The sequence below is a fragment of the Lepisosteus platostomus genome, chromosome 8, assembly GCF_059453375.1.
Source record: "Lepisosteus platostomus isolate fLepPlt1 chromosome 8, fLepPlt1.hap1, whole genome shotgun sequence".
NCBI classification, from domain to species: Eukaryota; Metazoa; Chordata; class Actinopteri; order Semionotiformes; family Lepisosteidae; genus Lepisosteus; species Lepisosteus platostomus.
The window spans coordinates 11,704,844-11,731,701 of record NC_142618.1 but is presented as its reverse complement, the minus strand read 5'-3'; the positions used below and the strand labels follow the sequence as shown (position 1 = coordinate 11,731,701).

At 34.8% G+C, this 26,858-nt stretch overlaps 1 protein-coding gene and 1 long non-coding RNA gene across 3 annotated transcripts in view; both read right to left on the bottom strand.

Annotated features, from left to right (window-relative positions):
* LOC148655667 (uncharacterized) overlaps positions 1-26,858 on the bottom strand; it is a 340,056-nt gene that overhangs the window by 113,041 nt on the left and 200,157 nt on the right. The gene's annotated exons all lie outside the window — the stretch shown is intronic.
* atp6v1h (ATPase H+ transporting V1 subunit H) overlaps positions 1-26,858 on the bottom strand; it is a 98,476-nt gene that overhangs the window by 13,028 nt on the left and 58,590 nt on the right. For both annotated transcript variants that reach the window (XM_088642444.1, XM_088642445.1), the window contains 3 exons: positions 20,787-20,965; positions 18,652-18,777; positions 16,531-16,632 (listed from right to left, as the gene is read on the bottom strand). In XM_088642444.1, coding sequence (XP_088498570.1) covers positions 16,531-16,632; positions 18,652-18,777; positions 20,787-20,965 — 407 coding nt within the window. The remainder of the gene's footprint in view (positions 1-16,530; positions 16,633-18,651; positions 18,778-20,786; positions 20,966-26,858) is intronic.

Sequence of the window (26,858 nt, the reverse complement as noted above, 5' to 3'; positions counted from 1 at the left end):
TTTCAGAGATGTAAATAATGATGGTATAAATAGTCACTCCTCGCCATTACAAAAATTATACAACATGTAAAATTGAAAAGTACTTTTTCAATAACCAATCTGTATTTCAATAACATTGTTAATTCTGGTTTATTTTGTATGGATTACTGTTAAGAATATAAATTTCAATTCTGCACGTACTGGAGAGTACAGAGTAAATGTCACAAATTAAAAAAAAGTGAAAATACTGAAATGCTATTACTACCTAACAATAAAAACAGAAGATATTAAGTGCCACTTTTTATTTATTGTTTTCCTCACACTGTATTTTTATTTCAACAGTCTGAGTAAATTTGACATTAGGTTCATTTGTAACTCCACGTGTATCAAAATCAGTTATCTTGATTTTCATATTAAAAACATAAATATATAAACATGGCCATCACACTGTAAAATTTTTAATTTGTCACTTTGGAAGGATTCACATAAACTGTTGGAAAACATTTAAAATATGCTAGAGGTTTAGTGTGCCACAAGGGAAGACTTCCAAATTTTAACATTTACATTTTGGGAAAATGTTTTCTTTGATCTTTAGTTATTTTAGCAATTATTAGTTATGTATTTTATATGGAGATATGTTCTATCTACAATAAAAGGGAATGACTGCGTTAAGTGTCTTAATTAAGTCCATATATAACAGTAATCTTGATGGCATTACTAAAGCACTTATTAGAATTTGCTCAATTGTTCTTTAGAGTGCTTCCTTAACATGCTTCTGGTTTTAGCAGGGAAATATTCACACTTTATTAGTCTCAATTACTTAAGTGTTACTTAGTCTCAATACTGTCGTAATATTTCTTCAAATTTACTATGCATTGACATGATTATTACAAAACAGAGGGAAATATTTTTTTTCACTTGTTAATAAAGTACTATACAATATTAACAAATGTTATACTTGTGGGTTAAAAACTGTGACTCTAGTCCCACCTAGAACCAGTGCTAGAAATGAAAGATTACTTTAAGATCTGCTACACAATACTACTACAGTAGTGTGAAATAAAAATAAAAAGCATTAGAAACTGAAATAAAGTTTGTCAGAAAAAAATGCAATTCACATCCCATGAAATGGTTTTGGAACAGGTGTGCTCCAATAACTATGGGTCATTCTTTGCATTGTAAATTCCCCTTGATATTTACACTGAGTGCCTACTGAATAGACATACACTGCTGTGCATGTTGGAAGCTTGCACAAAACAACAGCGTACAGAGGAAATGAGGAAAAATGTAACATTCTCAGGGGATGTTTAAAAAATTGACTAAGATTTTTTACATTTTTTTAAAAATTCACTGAATAAACTGACAAAGTCTCACTCATAAATTAAAATGATAGCCCAAATCATGATTTCTGATTAATTTCTGATAAATCAACCAGGAACTTTTGCATATTGAACATAGTTGCTTTAGTTAAGTATATATTACTGTATTAGAATAATAACTTTTTTTTTAAATTAAATTTCCAAGACAAATATTTTGGCAGCAAAATAAACAGAATATAAATGTTCTGTAAAAAATATTGAAAAATGTTTCACTACAGTATGTAACATTAATAGGTTCGCCTTCTCACAAGAAATGTTGATAATGTATACCTATGAAAATAAAATCTCAGCTGAAGTCAACATCTGAGTATCTTGAACAGACTACTATATACTGTAACGTACGCAGCTTTTCCAGCTATACAGCTGTCCCAGTAAGATGTGTGCAAAATACTTTTTTGTCAAAACCTATTAGTCATGAAGCAGACAGAAATAATTGATATAGGCATAAAAAATGCCCCATAAGCTTTCATCAAATACAACTTAATGTAAACAGCAAATGGGTTGAACTACAGTTCAGTGAATTAATTATACAAAAGTGAAGAGTATAAACACAGAGTCTCAAGACGCCTTAAGCATGGTTTATGCGATGGCTAAAGATACATTTATTTGTTTTTATATCAAATATTCAGATTTGCACTCCAGGATTTGACAGAGTAAAAGAAGAAACCTGGTTTGTTAGTAAAAATATGGACTCTTCCAGCTGACCTCTAAAAGAGATTCTAAAGAGGTCTTCAGAAAGCTTGATGAATGCTGTAAAAGTCTGACTTGGGCAGATAGAACACAAACTCTTTACCAATTTAGACTGCCCATTCAATAACCTTTTCCATTTAGGACAAACTTATAACTGATGTATCCAAAATTAAAATGAATACCAGGTTTCCTCTATATTATAAACGGATTACTATCTGAACATGATGAAGTCATCGCCTAGGTTATTGCTTACCTAAAGTTCAACCACATCCAAAGGTAGCCCTGCCATATCTCAGGAACTTCAAAAGGCAATGCTTGAAATAGCACAACAACCCACTGCATTATAACAATGCCCTGAAAACACGGAAATGTATAACCCAGTTAAAGACACAAGTTTAACAGCACTGTTTGTTTGCACTGAAGGATGGGAAAAGGAGGAGATTTTTTTAGGAAAAAAGATCAGGAAACATACCTTTACCTTTTCCTTTGCATCCTATGCATGCTGAAGCAGCTACCTAAGTAAACGATTTGAAAATGTATTATGCTCTTTAATTCCTCAGTTCTTACCGAAGAACAACTAAGAGCATATTTATCTTTGTGGCTACAGGTAAATAAAGGAAGAGGATCAGTGTCAGAGGACTGGAAAGGCTTGAATATTCGGAAAACTAGGACTTCCCTGTCAATGTCAGCGTCTCCTTTAACAAACTAGCCTGAGGAAAAGTTATGGGTAAAAAACTAACAACCTTAAGAAATGTTCAAAAAAGAGCACCAGCACCTGACCAGAAACAGGATTGCTGTGACCCACCAATGAAGCAGTGTTTGCGTGCAGGCATCTGGGACAGTAACTTGGCCACCCTTGAGACCAGGCTATCCCTGCATGTAATGTCAGTATGAAAGTGAGCGGGACAGATCATGATGGACTGGACCTTGGCAATTGAGACCGGTTATTGGGATGTGAAATATACGTTCTCAGGGAAAAGAGCTGGTTTAGGATGTAGACAAGTTGATTGAGGGTATCTCTTTGTTAATCCAAAACAGCCCTGTGAAAATGGCCCCAGGAGAGTGTGGAGACCACCTTACTGAGGTTTCTCAACAAGAAAAGCTCCTAAATGCCCAGCAGTTTGGAGATTTTGGTCTTCTTAGAGATATTAGATTGGCTGCTTGATGGCATGCCACTTACTGACTCTTATTCTGCTGTGGGACTACAATACTCACATTGGGTAAGTAATTGGGAAGAAATTCCCCTACCCAATATGAGTCTTGAATTATTAGACAGCATATAATTAAACTTCAAGTGTTCCCTTGCATCCAATGCATTTTGTCATGTGTCTGCCAAGTCTTGCCTTTCTCTATGTCTACATGAATTTCCTTGTACAGCGTTTGCTAATTCCCCTATTTTGGTGTCAGGATACAACAGGATACTGTACCTCATTCTAGATTTTCTGATACAGACCAAGAAGAGCAGTGGTTCTAATATAGTTCCCTATGGTAATCCACAATTTATCACTGTCATCCCAATTTAAGGATCTGCCCCATGTATTGTACCCCAAATACTTGTATTACCTTAAATGCAACTGCATGTAATTTGAGAATACATTTTTATGAGGAACCTCATGGATACAGTATATAGAACTTCGTTCTAAAGATACCATATTGTTTGTCCATTACTTCATCCATGATAGTTCTGTTGGTGTTGTAATGCAGACAAAATATGATTTAGAGGTCCTTTCAATTTCTCTCTTGGCCTTTTTACCCATGTATTTAATTCAATATATTATTTTTTTCTAAACTGGATCCTGTTCCTTTTTGCTTTTTCTGCCAAGTTCTGTTTACTTGCTCTTTTCTTAACTGATTTATTAAATCATTTGAAATACTGTTTTCTAACATTTGATTTACTTACTCTTGGGATGAATCAGTTCTGTGACTCAAGCACATTATCTTTACACTGTTGTCATCCATTCTCTATTGATCTTGCCCATCATATCCACCCTATTCCATCCCTTTATCAACTGTCTCGCATTTCTTCAGTCTACTTTCCTGAAATTGCCAACCTTTGTTTTGAACTCCACCTGTATGCACAATTTCAAAATGGATTTCAAATAGCACCATATTATGATCAAAGCTCCTTAATGGTTCTCTCACCTCATTGTTTTTACTGCATCTTGATTATTTGAAAGGACTAGATTGTTACAGATTATTACAGTCACATCTTCTCCTTGGATTATGTAAGATTCAATCTACTTTAATTCAGTTTTCGTCAACTGAAAACCTCCCATTGGTTCCATAACAAGTTAACAATACATACGTAGAGAGCAAGTAGTGTGATAAGGTCTGTCAGTGTGGAGTAGGTGTAATGCATCCACCAGAGCGCCGTTTTCCACATCAGTCTAACTTTGCTTTCGTGAACATGTGGCAACTTCTGTATGTTATATTGCGCCCAAGTGTTTTAAATTAATTTTATTATTCACTGTGTGTTTTGTGTTGAAATACTGAAGTACGGTACTGTTCAGTGTAATTAATACAGTACAGTTTTAATATTTTAAAAATATAATTATCTCTAATGTTTAATTTATTGACTTAAGTATATTAAGTATTGGTGTTTAATTCTTCTAATTACAGGGTTTTAATAAAGCTTTTTTCATTCCTTGTTATAAGATTTCTTACTCCCCATATAAAAAGCGGGGGGATGTCTTACTCTGTATCCTGGATTCTTGACCTCTACTACTCTCTGCGTGTAAAACTCACTTCCTGGGGGTGCGAGAGATGCCATATTTTTTTAGAAGGTAAATCACTTAAGACACAGGTAAATACAACTATTTTGTTTCATCAAACTGACATTGCTTTAAGGTAAGCATAAAAACTGTTAATTTTCAGATATTCTTAATTGTACTGCAAAACTAAAATAAATATATATATATATCCGTCTTTTTCATTCTATATTTGTGACATATCTTAGGTTTAACGAACCAACATTTTCAACGTACTTTGAGAACTAAGGGCTGCAGTAAAAGTTTTGGAACCAATGCTGTAGTACTGTAGGTGCCTTTACCCATGTCTACCAATAATAATAATAATAATTATTATTATTATTAATTATTATTATTATTTCCACTGTGTCTACTCCTAAAACTCCTGATGCAAATTCTTCCCAAAGTGAGAAAATTTTAAATCTGTCAAGAAAAGCAATTCTTCTGTTGCACATACCGTGTTTTCCCTAATTTCCTTGTATAGGGTTGAATTATAGCTAAAAACTGTATTTGGTGTTTCTTCTAATACTATCTCATTCTAATGTTTTTTAAGTTATATATTTTCGGACATATAGAGCTACACCATTACCTCTTCCATCTTTCCTGTCTTTCAGATCACTGATTATCCACTAATGCTGTATTCTTCACCACTGTTCTCCAACAGCCATGTTTCTCCTAACCACATTATATCTAATCACCTACAGTACAATAGCACTTCAACCCATACTGGGCAGCAGCAGTATGGGGGCGGTGTTGGCGGTGGAGGGCCAAATCAGTGACAACGTCAACAACACTCGCATTATCTGCGCGGAAGAAAGGCCTGACAATCTACTTCCATATTTTGCCATGACAACTCTATGTATAGTGATGGTGGAACTGTCCATGGGATTGCCATGAGTCAACACCGACTCAACGGCACTCACCCACTACCACAAGAGCACTCCAATACAGTGAATCAAAGCAGAAATACATTTCGAAAGCCTATTGTCATTAGCTGAATGTCTTTAACTACTGATGTAATGGACAGCAATCTGGGATGCCTACATTTTGATGAACACAGAGTTTTAAATTTGCAGAACAGAGGAGTTCTTGCATTTTTCTCAAGAAGTGGCAGACACTGGTGAGTCTTTACATGCAAACTGTGGTTTTTTCAAACTCTTATTTCTTAATTATATTCTCCCCAGTGAACAAAACCATAGTTAATGAGGAACAAATGTGACTGACCAAAGTGTGGCGCATTCACTGATTTCTCCATTCACTTCACTCATCAAAAAAATAAACTTTTCCTGGCAGAGGAGGTCCTATGCATTTTGAAAGAATTCCATCAGCGTGGTTGAAGCTTCCAGAAAGTATTTTCTGATGGAAAAAGTGTAAGCCCTTTTTTGTTACTTCCCTGTAATCAACTCCTTTTAATTATAGATCACAGCAATTAATTTTTATTCTCTCTTCCAAGTTCTGAACACTCATCACCCGGTAATTGACAGAACTGACTTTTGAATTATTAGAAATGATGCGGGCTCCACTGATATGTAGTGAAACGCTAACAATTAATTTTGTGTCTAGGCCCATATGTTTGAGGAATTAAATAGACTTTCAAAACATAAAGGGTCATTGCTACTCATTGTTATCTGACTTAAGATATAAGGCATAAAATACACACATACTTGTATAAACAAATGAATATCTGCATTTTATCTGTAAACAGTAATTATGAACTGACTTTTTCCAGATGAAACAGGAGTTCTTCACATGAAGATGGGGAGAGCATACAAACTTCACATAGATAGCACCCCATGATTTGAATCCAGGGCCCCAGAGCAGTAAGACAGCACTACACTATCCACTGAGCCACCATTGTGTCTAGGAATATTATTATTATTAGTAGTAGTAGTAGTAGTAGTAGTAGTAGTAGTAGTAGTAGTAGTAGTAGTAGTAGTAGTATAAAATATAAACATGAATCCTTCTTCAAAGTCAGAAGAATGAACTGAGCAATTAAAATAAAATACAATTCACAACAATTACAGAAAAATGCAGTTGAGAATCTCTGAAGACAACTTGCCCTGAAGCATGTTTTTCTACCATTATATTATTTATTATTATGAAGAATTAAGTATTCTGAATGTCTGCTTGAATGTGCTCTCCTAGGAGGATTTCAATTAATATTATCCCTGAATATCCTTATCCCCTCTTGAGAAACACAGATAGTAGGTTAGGTTTAAAAAAAAATGATTAAAAACATCTCCATTTGTCTTTAAGGTCTCTCCTGAACATTTGAGATTAGTATCCATTGTATAAAATCGGCAATGATTCTGAGGCAACCTTGTAACTTGTGCTTTTTATATATTAAAGATCACTGGATACTTTCTTCACGTCTAAAAAAAGTTCTTCTGTAAAGAAAATGAGGTATACTATCTTTTAAAAATTGATCTAAATTCACTTATTAAAAAGACATTTAAACCGATGTTGCCAATGTTAAAGAACATCCAAATCCCAATCATATAATCTAAAAAAATGAGTTCTTGTTTTTTAATGGAAAACAAATGTTTTAAGTAGAGTGGCTTACAGAAGGTTAAATTATCTTTTTCAAATAATGAAGAGAAAATAATTCACAGACTAATTCATAGCCTTTTGAATACAAAACACAATTCTGCACTAGCAGACTCTCAGTATATCATTATATATCAGAATGTCCATCCTTTTATGCCCACTTGTGCTCTGACATGATCAATGAAGTTGTCTAGACCAAATGATCCAGCATGAACGAGAAAATAATTTTTCAAACTGAGCAGGCAATTAAGAATCTGCAATTTGTTATTTCCTGACTGGTCGTTCATGTAAAAGCATAGATGGGGGTAGATGGCTTGTTCATTTGTACAATAACCGGCCCCGCCACAATGTTTTAATGCATAAATTCTAAGTCTACATTTATTAAGATTTTTAAAATGGGATGTTGATTCATGGCGTACATATTAGAGGCTTTTGTGGTAATTTCTCAAGGCTTCATAATAAGGAAGGTAAGAAAAACTCAAATAACATATTAAGAAAATTGTGTAAAAATCAATCGGTTATGCAGCATTCTTCATCATACTTTGAAATTGTATGAACATCGTTCTAAAATTTGTGTCAGAAATGTAGTTTTAGCTGAGTTTAATGAGTGTAAGTATCAGTATCACTCTCAAACATCCAGAAATACTGAACATTGAGATGAACATAGTATTACAGAAAACATGATTATATCTTCACAGCTTTCTTTAAATTCAGAATTTCAAACCCACAATGAAATTATGTCTTTATACAGTATGTCTATAACATCTGCACCCAGATGGGGAAAAAGAGGAAGTGCAGACAGGTACTTCTGAACCACATTACATTCAAACCATCCATCTTCTGATATAATACAAGGTACACAGCAATGTACTAGACAGTTAAAACAAGCCTTGAAAGAGTCCTGGCCACCTAATCCCATTCTTGCCTCTGGCAGTGCATAGCCTCTGGCACTGTACCACCACAAGGGGCATCCCAAACACAGTTAGCTTGTGACAAGACCAGGCTTGAACCTACAACCTGTTGGATTACAAAGTGCTAGAGAGCACGTTTATCACTGGAGCCACTCAGGAGCTCCAGTTTTCCCAACCCTTTCATGAGTCACTATGATTTTAAAATTTTCAGTCATGACAAAGTAAAAATATCACTGTAGAATAATTTATCCTATCAGTACAATAGAGTAACACATTATTTTTATACCGTTTTACCCAAGACACTGTCCTACATTTACTGTACAGTATAAATTATATTTCATTTTAACTACTGTACATTCATAAAGTATGTTGAAATATAAAATTTAGAAAGCTAATGCATCAGCCTTGCCTCTTTTCATTCACCTGCACTAAAAATGGAGAAAATACAAACACATCAGAGCGGACATCCTTCTTCTATCTTTTTTTCCTTGGACAATGATTTTCTTCCTTTCAACACTGTTTTACCTTGTTTCTACTCAAGAGAGCATAAATGTGTTCCATTGCCTTGCCACTCCAACGTAAAAGCATTTATTCTTAGCAAAAAAAGGCAGGCCCAGCTGTCTGATGAGAAAATAATCAATGCAGATTTCAGAGCTATAAAATTGCTCTTGGATCCTCAGGTCTTGATGTAGATCAGTAATTTCCAAAAGGTCAACAAGCTGTGAGGTTATGTGTGAACATCAACTGTGGCTTAGTTGAACACCCACATAATCACAACAGCACCTATTACCATGATTCTTGTTTTATATTAACTTGTGCAATGTTTGTACTTCGTCTGATTCACTGTGGTCTGTGTGTAGGGTAGTATAGTGACGTCACTACAGAAGAGGAATGTAAAACACTTCTTGGTAATACACAAGAACAAGTGAACTAGTGAGCAGCACCCCCATGAGTTAGTGTCATCAAAGCATACACACAATCCTTCCCTACTGGGAAAGACACTGCTTCCCATGCACACATCTTAGATTTCCAGTTAGTTTGCCCCCTAGACAAGCAGAAATACTAATCTAAATATGCAGAAAAACAAATAAACAGCCATAAAACACAAAAAAACAAAAACAAATACAACATGATGCAAACTTAAAATCCTGCACATCCTACCTGGTCTTTTAAAAGAGACAAGTAGCTGGAAAGGTCTGATTCCCCCTGTCAAATCAATCCCACAGTCCTAACGCTGTACTTGAATCAACAGTTTCAGCTCAGCTGATTACAGCCCTCAAGCTGCCACATTCAGATAAGGACCCTTTCAAATTAATCATATTGAAGGTTTTAGAGACTATGTTAAATGGTATGGAAATGCACTATATGCGAAAATAAGATGACAGTATGTTGGTTTCGTTACTCTCTGAGAAAAAGCAACTAGTGGCCTGAACAAATCTTTCATTAAACAAGAAGTCTCTGAAAAATGGTCAAGAATGAATCAGGAAGTAACTGACCATAAAAATTAACATTTTTATGTCCTCAAAACTAAACTCTAAAACATTAAAGAAATAGACCAGTAAATATGTTGAATCCTACATTTCTGGATTACATGTTTTTTCAGCCCTGAAAGATAAACCTTAAAACCCTAAAGATAAAAAACAGTAAATACAACAACAACAAAAATCAGAAGATCCCAATACACATATTTCATCCTGGATTACACAGATAATGCATCAAAGCAAATACCTCTGTCAGATGAAAGATTTATGTGGCAGTCTGTTAAGGTCTGGAAGAAAAAAACTTTTACGTTTTAAGTGTAAGCTTTGATGGCCAGAAGACAAAGTATCATGCAAAAAAATTAAAGCAACACAACTCGCTTTCAAAACGTACAAAAGAATGAAATGTTCCCTCAGAAATAGATACTTCTAGGTTAATTACATCTAATTAATTACTATCCGTCTACACACACACTACATGACCTGCAATTCAAACAAAACAAATGTGCTCAGAAACAATTGTATTAGAACAGTGGCACCTTTAAGTATAAAAATCCTACAGAACAATTTCCATGTGAAGGAATAGACATAACTGAAAAACTGTTCCAAAAAGCATCTTTTGGATTTAACAAAGGAACTACTGCCTTTTTAGCTATAACTGCATTTTGTTCTACATACTAGTCCTTCAGTCAACAGAAAGGAAAATTATTTTGTTTCCCTTCATAGTATTTGCAGAGATTATAAAAAAAAACTAATCTTGAATTATGAATCAGATCCCTACACTATGCAACCTCACAGACACTGACTGATTGCAGGAGAGAAATAAATAAAGTGCAAAATGAAATACTAGGAACATAAAGTACTGTACAAGACTTGGAAGAATGTAAGCCTATTTAAAAGAAGGACTGACATGATTAAACCTACTATATTGTTCTTCTTATTATATATCTAATCTTAATTTTGTTCATACAGTTTACAGTGAGTTAACTGTAACTATAATTCCTAGGAAAAAACAAATTCACCTGAAACAGAAACACATGCAATGAGAAGAAGCTTTTTATTTTAAAAAATAGAATATAATGTAAAAGATACAAAAACTGTTTTTAAAAAATCAACATATCTTGAATGATTGCAAATGCATTAGTTAAAAAATGTCTATGGCTTTAAAAGAATCAACACATTAGATTGTTTATTGACCTACACAGCAGACTGTTTCACACTTACTAATAGGAACAAACACCTTCAATTAGTCTAACAACATACCAGTTGACACAAGGCTTTTGCCACAGTCAATGCTTTCAGCAGCATATTGGGCAGCAGAGATATTGTCTCCCAGACAATACTGAATATGTATGACTGAAATATAGCAATACAAACAATTAAAGAAGTATTTTAAGTAATTATAAAGTTTTGAAAGAACAGCGAAGGAGCAAAGATACTGATCGTGCAATTAAGCACTGATTTATACCTTTAGGTTTTGATAATATTGGTGACGGCTATGATTGACAGCTATTTTCATGCTTTCACCTTATCCGGGATGGCTGCCCTTATGGTCAACAAATCCAGAGTTGTTGTGTCTCCCAAGAAAATAATTGGCACCAACACAAGCTCATTTTTTTATGTCCAGGAATGATGGATAACAATGAAGCCAATACCTAAACTACTCATAAAGTGTTGGAAGCTTTACTACTAGTCAAAATATGGTTCATGTTGCTCTGTCAATTAATGTACAGTACAGATTGTATTTGTACGAATTATGATGTAGTGGGATGCATTTTATATTTGTATGAACATTTTCAGTTTAGAACATGGAAATACAGTTAAGAGGTAGGTTAAGACAAGCCATCACTGACTTTTTGCCTGTGTGTTAACAGGTGTGGTCACACGATGTAATAAGCTGGCAATATGAGACAATTTTGGGAAAAAATGATCAGTGTGTCTTCTAAAATACCACATACAGACAAATTCACAAGTACAAACTTGCTGGGAAAAGTCTTTGGGATAGGAAAAAAAAACTTGTCAATTGCTTCTGTTCACACTGGACTATTTTTGAATGACATATTCTCACAGCTGTTGAAGTGGCTATTGAAGTGCCATCACGATCTAGAAACACAGTATAAAAGAAAGGTGTCTGCAGAGCTGTAGGCGGCCTCAGAGACAATACATTGAAATGAATCTGTTACATCATTCTGGGTCTTCATCAGTGAAGGATAAAGATGGGTAGGCAGAAGCAGGAGGTGGGGGACACCAAAAGAAGAAGAACAAGAAGGAAAGAGACAGAGAAGAAGACGCATGCCAGATGAGAGGTCTTCGTTCAGATCAACCTAAAAGTCCGGATTCGAGAGAAGTACATGTCAAGCAAGCTTGCCATTCTAATATTTTTTGGAAACTCTGATTTCCTTTTAAAAGAATCCCCAGGTTAAAAACATTCTCTCTTGGTTAGTGATGTATTTTTAGAATAAGGAGTTAGGGTCCCATTCACTTTGGAGCATCCGGATTTATAGGAAAAGAGACTTGGCTCTGGGTTTTATAGTGTTTTATTTAGGATGCAGGCTTCTCTCTCTGGTTAGCATCATCATATAGGATTCTGGATACTAGACGACAATCTTGACGTCATGGTGGGCCATGACAAAGGTCTGTAAATAGAATAACTTGTATATAGTATGTTGTGTTGGATGCTGTTTATTTTGTGTTAATGTCCTTGTTAATAAATGTTTGTTTATTCCAGGCTGACTCTGATTTATTACTCTTTTGCCAGAGCTGTGGCAGAGAACAAAGTACTCAGCTGCCTCTAACTATACCAATCACTTGTGTATATTCTGGGCATATCCATTTAATTGGGAGGTGGGGGGGGGGGGGGGGGTTATGAGCATTTTAATTATTAATTATCCCACTCTGTAATCTCTGTTTTCTTAAACCCCCCTTTTTTGTAACAAAATTCAATTAACTACAGTATATACAAACATAACACATGGCATCTACAATGGAATAGGAATTAACAACAGCTGCTCTTTAATTATATGTATTCATAAAACGACTTCTGGCTGTTTCAAACAAGACCAGTATTTTATCTAAGAAAAGAATATGTTTTTCCTGCAACTATGCAACTATAATATATCTCCTTCAGAAATACCACTAAATTGATCAATTATCTGTAAACCTTTTTTCTGTTCAAAAAGCAAAATAAAACAGAAATTCAGTCTTAAGCAAATGTCCATCCATCCATTTTTTTAACTGCTTCATCCGATTCAGGGTTGTAGCAAGCAACAAACAAAAGGCAGGATACAATCTGGTTGGGACGCCAGTCCATTGCAGGGTACACACAGACACAAATACACTCATACATACCAGGGACAATTTTGCAAGAAGCCAATTAACCTGTCAGTACAACCCAAAAAAACATAGGGAGAACACACAAATTTCACACAGATAGCCACCCAGGTACGCAACTGAACCCAGGGCCCCAGTGCAGTGAGGCAAGAATGCTAATCACTGTACTACACCTTCCTTATGCAAATGTGTATGTTAAAAACACTCCATTTTGTAAATATGGAAAGTAACAGTAGATAAATTAAGGGAAAAAGCTATAATGCCAAGCATACCACACCTTAATTTAAAAAAATGATGGAAATATTTGGCTTACACTAAAGACAATTATTAGTTTGTCTTAAATACAAAGTGAAAGCATTGCACTTTTTTACCTTTTTGCTTTTTGCTTTGTTCAGTGTGGGAGTTACTGTACTTTTATTCCCAGTATTGTACAAAATATATTTTTGTGGTACTGGCAAGGTACTTCAAAATGCCATCAGAGTACTCCACCAAAACTCTTAGTTTTGACTAAAAAATAAAGGGACTTCAAAGTGGCTGAATCCATAAATGTGCCTGAAGTGTAGGTTTGCCACTTACAGGTCAGTCCTGCTGTATGTCATTAGGTGACTCCAGCTGGAATTCTACATTGATTCCACAACTAGTTGTCATACATCTATACCTCGATATGCTGTTCAAAAGTGACTCCAGGGACCAGAGTCAGTGGACTTTAACTCTCCCCACAAGGAAGCTACGATGTTGGAGTCAAGCTGAGAAAAATTGAGTGTCAGAGGTTTGCATGTACAGTTCTTCCTAATTTCTCTCAGATACAGTTGTGGCAGCGGGCCAAGCTAATGAACAAATTGATCCAGAGCTGGGTTGTTTAAGTTATTTTAACCTAGCCTGTTTTACTTTAGAAAGTTTAGATATCTTGCTTGTTCCTAGAAATCAGCTTTTAATATGAGAAGGAGTCTCTGTTAACCTTATCCTCTTTTTAACAACAGGAGGAGTTCCTTAAAAGTTAAATGTCTCCAGACCATTCTATAATTAGACCATCCGGCTTTAACTAATCTTTTACTCCCCTGATTTTTCGCTCTATTCAGCTACTCTTAGAGTGAATCTATACTTACAGGACATGCAAACAATGTTTCTTCAGTATTTTCCTACTGTATATATTCTAACTTATTATTAAGTAGTCTTAACTTATTTTTTTTTAATAAACTGTAATTTTTGCTCTGTGACTTGTGCTAAATATAAACCTTTTGTAATACCAGTCTATTAGAACATTATTTCTGAATAATATTCTGAAAAAAAACATTTGTTAATCTAAAAGTTAAATACTATTTTACATTAGAATGAACATATTTCTCTCTACATGTTTCTTCAACAGTGGGTATAAAGCACAAAAAAAAATGACAATTCAATTTTATTTAAAGATGAGAAAAATCATAAGTAGATGCTGGTATTGAGAAATGTTTTAATAGATTTAAATATCTTCCATTGCACCAAAAACACAACACTGAGGGTACTTTTTCCTTCAAAGTCAAGACAAGAACCTGCTTTAGGACAATGGGGATCGTCAGCTGACTGCATTCCATCTACTATTAATCTGATGTTCCATAATGCCACACAATGTTAAGTTGTTTACTTGGACAGCTGCCTTAGACACAGATTTGGCATTGGCCCCTTAGCTGAAAGAGTAAAGCCTGGCCATAAGGACAAATGCACCAAAACCCCTGCATAGGTAAGCTCTGGTAAGGGCAGAGTGAAAGGGGTGTGACCTGTAGTTGTACAGAGCGAGGACTGGTCATGTTTTGGGTATGGGTACATTCTCAAAATGTCAATTTATAGGACTCCTTCAATATTTAATATACATTAATATGAGAGATGCAGCTGCAAATAAATAGGATATAGTAAATACATATTAAACCTGTGTTTAACTAGTATTAAACATGTGTTTGTCTTCATATGGTTTTCATTCTGCAGCAAAGTTAACAATATTCACTGGGCACTCTGCAGTCTACTTACCATGCTTTTCAGTCCACATAAACACTTGGTTAAACACAACCTAAATACTCTTCCTAGCCTGAATATCGCTCCATGACCTTAAAATAAGTTCTTGTCTGTGTTCTAACCAATAACACTACTAAGAAAAAACATATTCTCTACTTAATTCTGTTATTAACAAGTGCTTGAGAGAGATACAGGTGGAGTAGTGCTCCTTCAGTTGTATCTCAGAAGTCCATTCTGCAATTATGCTGACTTAGTACTAAGAACACATCTTCTCTCCCTGGTCTTCCATTAGCGTTCTTGATATAATAATTACAATAATGTTTATATCTTGCTATTTCTTCTGTCAGATCAGCTATCTCGGAACAGCCTATACTATTTAGCATTTCTTTTTATTTTGTGTTAGAGCAGTTTTGACATTTTTCACTTCTTATAAACTTACAATCTTCCATAACCTCTTCAACGTCAAATTGCATTGTGCTGAATCTTTCATCAATGGGTTATCTTTATACAACATTTAATTCAAAATCTGGATTACATGATTGGAATTTTATGTGCCCTTCCATGAATCTGTTAGCTGTTGTTAATAAGCAATATTACCATATAACTGACTAACCCACCTACCTAATGACTTCAAAGCTATTAGATTTGCAAATAGGTACCAGGTACGTATTTCATGAATTTACTTTAATGTTCATTACTCCCGATAGAGTAAATCAGTGGTGTGGTGTGCGAGAGGTAAACCCAGGTGCAGGAGTAAAGAAGCAAAGTGGTCAAATCTAGGCAAGATAATGTAAGAAGCAGCAGAGGGTGCCAGCAAGGGAAATGATGAGCAAAGTACAGAGGAAGGAAAACACAGTCCAAGGTCAAAGTCAGAAATAAAGCGAGGTTCATAGTCAGGAATAAACACAGTAGGAAGGTACCGAGGAAAATCTGAAAGGTGAAGTCAAAACTTGAGAAACACGAGCTCCGGAACACAGGGACCAGCGACGAGGCACAGAGAGGCTCCTAGCAAACACAATACCAGTGCACTGAGCTTAGTCCAGGTAGACCTTAAATAAAGCTGAACCATCTGAGACAGGAGTGGCCTTAAAATGCCTCGGGTGATACAGGCCACTGTCTGATTTCAAATCCATGGCAACCAGCAAATATGCGGGGCCAGTTGCCACGGCAATGCTAGCATTCTTCACAGCTCTTCAACATGGTAGAGTATGACATTCACAAGATGATTAATTTCAAAGACACATGCTTCTCTGTGCCCCTCTCAACACTGTGACCCCTGTGGAAAGCCATGCAAGGCCTTTTAACATTATTATGTTCTAAGAAAAACTATTCACTAGTCTATTGTATTCCTGCAATTAACAAAGTACATGACATAATAAGTATTTGCCTGCAACAGGATAACATTTGCCTACTCCCCAAGTCCCAAAGTAATTATTAATGAGTGCTGAGTGAGACTGAACATCAAATATTGACTTCCTACCGCTTCCCTCGAGGATAGTGCCTCACGTATTCACCAACATCATGAGCTGCTACGGCTAACACCTGGGGGTCATCTGAGACTTCCAGCAGCCTGGTCAGTATTCTGTTAGAAAAAAAATAAAGAACATGGATTTAATTATTTTAAAAAAATGAAGAACACACACAAAGTGATGGTGTGGCCCATGCACAGAAAAGGCATTACAGAACACAATGGAACAACTGGTACATGGGTTTACAGGTCTGACACAGATAAGCTATTATCAACATAATGTACAATGTTAGATGTTAAAATTATTTTTTGTCTTCTGTGAATATTTTTTTACTTTATGACTTTCTTTTAAGTTTGTGCTTGTATTTCATTCATTCATGATTCTCAATCAGGGACTTCACTAATTCTGGATCAGCACCTTGATCTTCTCAATTAGTCCTTTAAGTATTACAACTTTTTTACTGCTTTAGCATGTAGATTAACAGCATATATACTGATAACTGAATATGCGTAAACTGTGTGGCAATAAATTAAACTGATCTTCAGGGTTATGTATATGTCAACACAGTAGTTTTACTTTCTTTGAAGAGATAAAAATGCTAAATCTCAGAAAACGAGAGAAGGAACAACATTAAGCTAGACTAGTGGGGCAGTACCTGTCTGGTTCAAAAATGTTTCCTGAACCCCTAGAATATATCTTGTTGCTCTTTTCTGGACTGATTAAAGAGCTGTAATTAACATGTAATTTAACATGCTAACCAAAACTATGATAGTGATAGTGACTAACTGATAGTGAAATGTATGACTTTAACATAACATTCTTTGAGTTAGATTCTAGACTTTCAACTATATATCCTAACATGTACAGTATGCTTGAAATTTCTTCCGCACACTGTCTAGAAGGTTTAAATAGTGTAAACAAAAACACCTACGTTGTTTTTATAAGTATCCTGTTATCTTAAGTATCCTTAAGTATTACATTTGATCTATATCTTTTTAAATTTCATCTGCGGCATCTATAATGTTTTTCCAGCATTTTACTTTCATACCAACTACATACGTGACTAGTAACCACCCCAATTGATCCCTTATTTGTGCTCTCGGTTGTTTATCTGTAAATAAACTGTCAATCCAAACACATGCATTTCCAAAAATACAGCCTGTACTTGTAAATTAATCTTTTATGAAGACCTTTATCAAAAGACTTTAAAATATATACACCATATGGTATGTTCTGCATGTCCATTACTGTTGTTCAAACAACTCTAACAAATTAATTAAGCTACATTTTTTAAATCCATTCTATCATTTAGGATCTGATTGCCATATTCCTTTAGCTTAGTTATAAAAAATGTCATTTCTACGTGTAGAAGAAGTCTTCTTCACAATAAATTATTCCCTTTCCCTTCATTTTTAATCAATTAAGTAATTTCTTAAGAGACAGAGTTGCCTTAATTAATTAAATTATTTATTAATTTACAGGGTTTGTCATTTTTTTAGGAGAAAGATAAATTAGGGTGACAGTGAAAAGCTACTGGATCAGACAGAGCAGGTGATAAAACTCCTGAGACAAAGATTTTGGTTGGGCTCAGTACACAATCCCTGGAATATAAACCAGAAGAGTCAGGAGCCCACAAATTCAAGGACTGAGAAATTCCACTGTACATAGCATTCCAAAGAATTCTGAAGCTGTCTAAACCTGAAGCATTTCATAAAGAATTTCAAGTTGACATTTTTGTGTCACCTGTGACCAACTGTAATTACACACTTGTTGTAATAAGAATGTAGATACAAATTACCAATTAAAAAAACATATTAAAAGATCAATCCTTTAAGCACTTTGATAAAATTAAGCAGAGCATGTACAGTGAAACTAATTTTGGTTTCACAATTACAAATTTGAGAATAGTGATTTCATGTAACAGCAGGAAAAATCCTCTCCTTTCCTCAGCTGAAATCTCAAGGAGAAATGTCAACTTGAAATACAAAATCTCACAACTAATAATTTCTTGGAACCAAAATTAATTAACATTTTTTTCATTTTCTTTCTATACGTTTGTATTTAAATACTTTGGAAGGATAAACCTTTTACACGTATAATATGAAGTAGTTAATAAAAGAGTTAGTGCTTACTTTAAAAGTTCATAATTCTTTTCATTTAACCGGACAGCATTCTCTCTCCAGAACTTTTCTGATTTATGTACAGGGCTCCATTCCAAGCGGCCAGACTTCAGTTCAGAACTGTATTCATCAAATGAGCTGTAAAAAAAGACTTTAAATTATAAAACCCTTATATACATTAACAAGATAAATATAATAGAAATAGAGTACTGAAACATTTTAAAAGCTAAATAGAAAACTTAACCTGGAGTATAAAAAACATTAATGTTTCTCAGATTTCTTTTTTCCTTCATAATCTACCAGATAATATTTCAAGATTAAGTGTTCTTTAGACCTAATTTCAGGTCTGAATATCTTAGATAAAACAATGTAAGGTGTTCTACTGGCAAGGATCATGCCAAGAATAGGCTTATGATGGGTGTTATCTTTCACCAAAATATTCAACAGAGCTTGGAAGAGCAATCATTTAGGAACTTTACATTTCAATAACTCCAGCTAAGACAAATGTGAGCACATTCATTAAAATGACTAAAATAAGGAAACATACAAATCAATCAAACCTGAAAAACAGAATATACAGTTATTACAAAAATAAATAAGAAGTCATCTTGTGAAATAGTTATCAATTTTGCAGCACTAAAGCATTACACATGATTTTTCAGCTGGAGATGAAAGCAATAAATGAAACATCAGAAAATATTTTATTTTTATGCACTTTTTAATGCATTCCACCCTAGCAAAATTATCCTAGCTCAGAAACTTACAGGTAATTACTGTGGAAAATCTATACACACAATTTCTGCAGAATTATATCTTGAGGCAAGTTAATTACATGGAAGTCCTGAATCATTACTTCATTCTACATTCCTTCTTGCTGGGGGTCTCTAGATTCTTGGCTATTAAAATACAAGATCCTGACACAAACCTAATTTTGTATTCCAAGACATAACAAATGAACTGGCAGAATTAACTTCTCAGTCACTTTAGCTGATCCCTTCAGCAGTTGCATAAGTATTAGAGGCAGATATTTCAAGCAGAAATGGTAGAATTACTTGCAAGCATCAGTTGCAAAATATTAAAACCTTTTTATACAAACAAACCATTTACACTAAAAGGTATTCAGGTGAGTTATAGTAATCCTGTTTAGAAAACAATATCCCTCTCAATAACCCAAAATGACCTATTCTAGGGCAGATTTGTGAAAAGTTGCAAAAGCAGATTTGTGTTAGAATGTCTTAGATACGCATGCTGATCAAACTGATCACAATATTTTGTTACAATTTTGTTCAAAAACTTTGAATTCTCTCTCATAATTTGTGTTTTGCACTCCACAGTTTAGGTGACAAAAGCTCTGAAAATAAGATCTATTTGAAAAAATACTATATGATAACATTTACTACAGCAAAGAGGTGGACCTACCCAATACATCTAATGGTAATGCAAAATAATCTTTAATTTGCTGAAATAATGTGCTGGATATTACACATTGCCAAGAGTGATTTCCAAAATTTAAAGTTTTTCATGCACAAGGCATAGAGTTAAGGTCAGAAAGGACAAGGTAATTTTGCCAATTTGCATTGGAAATGAAAATTGAGGGATGCCATTTAAAAGTGTAGGGTGTGACAACCGAGTCTAAGACTGCATTAGTACATTCCCCTGCCAAAAAGGATGACAGTTCAGTGTGCAGTAGTTAATTTGTATCTCCTTGTCTATGTGAGAGCCATCAGGAACACACAAGTCTTCTACCACATAACAACATCCCCGTGGAGGACCTGCTACAGCTGACCTGCCACTAGAGGGCGCTATACTGCCACTAATTACCTGTAAATAGCCACACCCAGTGTGCCTGACTTAATTATTGGTAAACTGGTAAAGGGTTCAGAAATTCAGTTTAATAAGGGTGTAATTAGGCTTTGTGCCTACTGGACATCTCCTGGATTTTAATTTTCAATTGATCACTAGAGTTTGTGCATGCACACTCTTGGTTACACCTTGTCTTAGGTTAGGGTCTGTCAGACCTATCTATAGAAATATGGGTTTTAGGGCATACATGTAATAGACAAACCTATCTTCTAAAAAAACAGTTTCAAATCAATCCTGAAACCAGTAAATATTATATTCAAGCTGTAATCAAAGCTTTATCATACCTGAGGTCCTGAACACTTTCACCTAACTTCTCTAAAAGAAATTTGATATCGTCAGAGATGTCTTCATCGTCGTATTTCTGCTGGTCTAAATTCTCCAGTTGTTTCAGAACTTTACATTGGATCATGGCCAGAGCGTACTCCTGGCGTGTCTCTCTCTCAGCAGATTTCTCCAAAAGATTCTGAGAATAAAATAAAAATGGTGAGTTAACCTCTGCCAGATTGAAAGGTCTTAGAAGAATAGGAAAAAATATAACATGAAAAGTTCTACAGATTATCTAACAAGCTACAGAACTGTTGTACATTTAAAGACAGACAAAACTCTGTCTCTGTCAGATCTTTCATTTTGAGAACATTAATTTTTTAATAAAAACAGTTTGCTGGGAAATGTTTTTTTCAATGTGTTTTTTCTTGAATTTTCTTGAAGACGTTTCCAGATTCTAATATGTAAAACTTAATTGCATATATCTGTAAAAGGGCTTCACAACAAGAAGTCCAATTAACAGCACACAATGTATACTGTATGAAACAAGATGATCATTTTATCTACCTAGCGTGGTCAAATGCAATCTTTCACTAACAATAAAAAGTGCTTAACACAAAATTTCCTGATCATTTCATGCATAAATTAGGGTCATCTTACACTCAGATAGAGACAGCCGTATTGTTTTTCTCATCTATAGTATGTGTATATAAAGCCAATTTACAAAGAAAAATAATTGTTCAAATTATTTTTAACATTAACCTAAAAAATTATAAAAGATATGTTCCTCAATGACTTGAAGATGAAGATGTAATTCAAAAGCAAGGAACAACAATGTGCATTCTTTTAAAATGGAAGTGGTATAGGAAAACCCTTAATACCAAATATGTTGACACAATGTTCCATGACAAGTGTTTTATCATTTTAAATTAAACAGAACAGTCAGAAACATGCACTATTTAGATCCATAACAACCACAGAAAATGCAATAGCTGATATTCAAGGTATCCAGATGGCCTTGATAATTCCATGATATTGTTGAAATCCCATGTTGTACGGTATCCAATCAGTAACTTTACAATGTTATTATTTTTCAATCAAGACAGAGACCAACCAGATGGATATGTATTTCTCTCTATTTTTGTAGCATGAAACTAACAAAATGTTATTTCACTTAAGGGCCACTTGAAAGAAACAAACTAACACCCCATTTCGAAGGTGTTCTATCTGAAAAAAGACAGCATCTGGCCTGTTTTAATATCCATGTGACAACCAATTTTCTTTTTTTGGAAAAAGCTTCAGTAATTTCCAGGCTTCAGATTTAATTTAAAATTCATTACCGTGCTTTCAGATAAACAAGAGTAAATGTAAAATATCAAATTCAGCAGACTGTATCTTGTAAACACTAGGACTGACCCATTAATGAGAGATTTTATTTGTCTTGTTATGCATGTTAGGCAGATGCTTTTCATAACCACAGAAAATATATCTGTTTGCTCTAGTCAGGATCAGTACGAGATGATGCTTGGCCTTCCTTGACAATAGAAGGGACTAATGTAATTTTCTTATTGATGTCTCCTGGTCATTGTCTTGTTAATGAACCCAAAATATGTGAATTACTACATTAGAGATGCAAGCAATCTGCACACATTTCTTGCCCAATGCACTTCTCACGGATTCCTCTTGTAGATGAAAAGTTCAATAGTTTTTAAATTGTCTACAATCCCTTTCTCTATTAGTCTTGAACAATATGATCCAGTACTACATATGGCACAATTAGCCAATCTTTTATTTTAGTTCGAGTAGGTAGCTGCGTCAGCATGTAGGCTGCAAAGGAACAGGTAAATGTTTATTCCATGCTGAAAAGAAAAGAGACACAACCTTTAGGCTCTTCTTCTGCTTTTCTTTTCAGCATGGAATAAACTTTTACCTGTTCCTTTTTAGTTGTCTATGTCTTTTTGTCATATTTACTTAACTTTATCTGACTAGATACACTATCAATCCTTGAATTTTCATTAAAAAGATTTCCTCACAAAAGCAATTATGCATACCTGATCACTGTCATCCTCTTACAGTTAGTTTATTGCCCTAACCTCTTTCTCTACCCCCTTTTCATGCTAATAATACACAGACACGAGGAAAAAAGTATGTCTTGTGAAACATTTTTGCAAACTTCATTTTACTGTTTCTAAAAGAAATTTGTAGTCTTCTGACTAAAAGGAAATAGCATACTCTATTACATTCTGAAAAATAAAAGACTGCAAAAGATTTTAGTTATATTTGTCTGATCATGTAATATTGCAGAGGTTAAGCAATACTAGTCCCACGTCAATACCTGAATTGGATATCGCTGAGGAAATATTAGTTTGCAATAAATCTGCAGTAGAAAGCACAGCATCCCCTGAACCAAAAACTCCAAAAGTAATGGCGACAAGGGATACTGTATTTTATGAGGAGCCTTATCCATATCCTTACGATAACATGTTAAACCAAGGTTCTACCTACATGAAATAAAAAATCCACTCTTCCTAACAATAGGGGAGATAACCCTTGAAATTCAATTCAACTCCCGCATGCTTTTCTTCCCATACACTGAGGTTCTGATTGCACTGACAAAATTATTTGTCAGTGCAATTGACAAATTGCCCCTGACAAATCAATGGTCCCATTGGCCCTTACCAATCATGGCCTCCTAATAATCCTCATCTATGAATTGGCTTCATTACTCTGCTCTCCTCCCCACTAATAGCTGGTGTGTGGTGAGCGTTCTGGCGCACTATGGCTGCTGTCGCATCATCCAGGTGGATGCTGCACATTGGTGGTGGTGGAGGGGAGTCCCCATTACATGTAAAGCGCTTTGAGTGGAGTGTCCAGAAAAGCACTATATAAGTGTAAGCAATTAATTATGATTATTATTATTTTTTGGCACTTTAGTGGTGAATAATGCAAGTCCTCTTCTACATGTGAAGTGCTTTAGGATGCTCAGGATAAAAACAACAACACTGTGTGCTACTATAATAATTAGTATTTTTAGCAAACGTTAACTTGTAGCCTGATATACCCACCACTCAAAATAATATGAACACTATATACTGTATCAGAAAGATAGCTAAAACAATCCTATTTTCTCTAGTGTTTTATAAATTCATATTTTTAATCAATTATGTTGAAGTGGTTCTGCAGTTAGATTTCTTTTTAGATTCAGCAGTGAAATCCAGGAAGACTAATAAAGATAAATAATTGTTTTAATAATTTAAAATAGGTTTTCTTCTAGTAGTGTGAAATCTAAGATGCTTGCCACAAACTCCCAGCATGTTTAGTGTACTATTGATTTTCTGATAAAAATGAGTCCAGGCACCAGCTTCTCGAGAATTCACATTACAAACATTTTCACCATCAGGTCATGGCTTAAGACTTCTCTCAGCATTTAAACCTGCTATATGAAACCATAAAATGTGCAAGTGAAACTGGAGGGCCCAAAATACAGTAGGACAGAAGAGAGACAATGATTTTGTTTAAAAAAATCAAAGAAGTAACAATAAATGAAAAGGGTACTTATTAGACCTTAAGAGACATATAAAATAAAAATTCACAAGCACAGTTTTAGGCATATAGACGTTTAAAAACATTACATTAAATACTTTTTTTACTTACTTAAAAAGTGCAATTGTCCACAAACAGAAATCAGAATGATGCATTGTTACTGTATGTCCATATATCTGTAGTTTTGCTTACTTCATTTTGTGTGTGTGGCATTTGTATTTTGTTCTACCTGATTGTGCTAGGTTTAGTACCATACTATAGTACCATATTTACCTTATTATACTTGTACAATTGTTACTTCTGCTTACACAATTAAAGTTTTCATATAATTGAAGTCAAGGATCTCTCCTAAGCGATATATATAAATTGCCTTCAAAATGTACTGAGACAATGAAGTCTAAATTGGGATTTTAAATGTGAATAATAATAATAATTTCTCATCAACAACAAGCCAGATAAGTGAAACCAATATTTTATTTTGAATTAAGTAATTAGTTAGTTCTACCATTTTAGATCAATTTCATTAATAGTGTTGAACCTTCTTAATTTTAAAGAAGAAAACGTATTGGAACAATTGACTGACAGATGTCTCTGTCATTTGTCATTTGTCATTTGTCATTGGGTAATTTGGCACCAATGGAAAAAGCTATAAACATCCGACTGACAACCTATCCTGCTTTGACATCAATTTGAAATTTTGAAGTCAAAAGTCAAATCAAAAACCAAAGAACTTTCTGTTAATGAAAACCAGACAGTGTTTAAACAACTATAAAAAAAACTGTCAGTAAAATCACGAACAACCTCCAGACTGCATTTCAAAAGGTATTAACAACCACATTTTGCAGAAAATTGATACATTAGCTCTGTTAGCCTACACCACAAGACAAACTTCTCATTAGCACCATTAGAAATGGACAGATTAGCTAAGAAATAAAATATGATATGGCATAAGTGTTTTGGTTTAACATTTTATGGACAGATGGGAGCAAGATAAATATTTACTGGAGAGATAGAAGTGTTTAAATGTCTGAAGTCACTGAACTACCCATGAACAGGAAACACACCTCATAGAGATATGCAACCAAACACTATTACAATCTAAAATGTACTGTACTTGAAATGAATGTATCCCAATACTTGAGTTGTGAAACTCTCAAGTCACATCATGTTTCTAAAATACTTAGAAGAAAAGATTTCCAATACACTGTTTTGGACATCATCCAAATACCACAGATCATAATTGAAAGGTTTTGTATATAGCAAGGCATCCAAAGAACATCTGACTCTGTGCAGTTCTATGATTTGGCCATCCTATGTTCATCCTATGTTCATGAGAAGTATGATCCATTCTGACTAGTTGCTGAAAAATATTTATGCTATCTTTAAACATGGTTTGGAAGGTCATCAGAGACAGGCAATACAAAGGGGCTACATAACAGTACATAAATAAAAGTTATCCATATGATTAAAAGTAGTGAGAGATTGAAACCACTGTTAAAGGCACGCAGTACTATTTTTATCACTTTTCAAATTATATTAAACTCTGAGATTTATGACAAGGCTTCATGACAATATCTCTTATTTCAAAGAAGAGTGGCAGGAAGCTTGTACTCCATACTCACTTTCAAGGTCATGAATAGGACTAAATGATGGGTTTGGGAAGAAACTTTTATCTTACCTCCTTTTTAATAAACTATAGTTCAAAGAAAAAGCTACTGTTTTCACAGATTTAAAGTACCTTTTGTTACACTAGGACTAGAGTTTGCAGCCCCCAGTCTCCACAGCAACCAGCCACATTTGCATGTAGAGTCAAACATCTCCTGCTGCCATGAGAACTCGATTGGAAAAGCGGTCTGTGCCACCTGCCCCCACTTAACGGGAAATTACCTCTTCAGCTCGTGGCATGCAATACTCACAGTTTTTCTTTTTCTTTTTTCAAATGACATTAAAAACTGAGATTTATGAAAAAGGCTTTGGCGCACTGTACAATTTATCTTATTTAAAACAAGAGGGTCAGGAAGCTTCTACTCCACACTATTTTCAAGGTCATGAATGGTACTAAAAGACATGTTTAGGAAGACATTTTTACCTTCCTTTCCTTCTAGTAAACTACCAAAATGATTCTGTTTTCACAGATCTAAAGTGCTTTTTGTTACGGCGGGGCAAGCAGAGCTTGTAGCCACCAGTTTCCACAGCAACCAGCCACATTCACACAAAGAGTCAAACAACTTCTGGTGCCATGAGAACTTGATCAGAGCAGCTATCCATGCCACCTGCCTCCACTTCATGGGTAAATATCTTGTCAGCTGGAGGATACTTAAGACCTGCCCTGTCCACAGTGATTGAGCTTCTTACATGTTTATGGATGTGCTCCTTGCACTAACAAGTCAGTGAGACTAGGACTCTCTGCCTGAATCAGTCTGAATCCCTGATCCTGATCTCAAGATGGAACCTGGTGACCAGCCAGATCCCCATCCACAGCAACCAATCAGACCTTCTCTGTTCTCCACATCTGCTTGGCTGTGCGGCTTCCCAGTTCCATCTTGTCT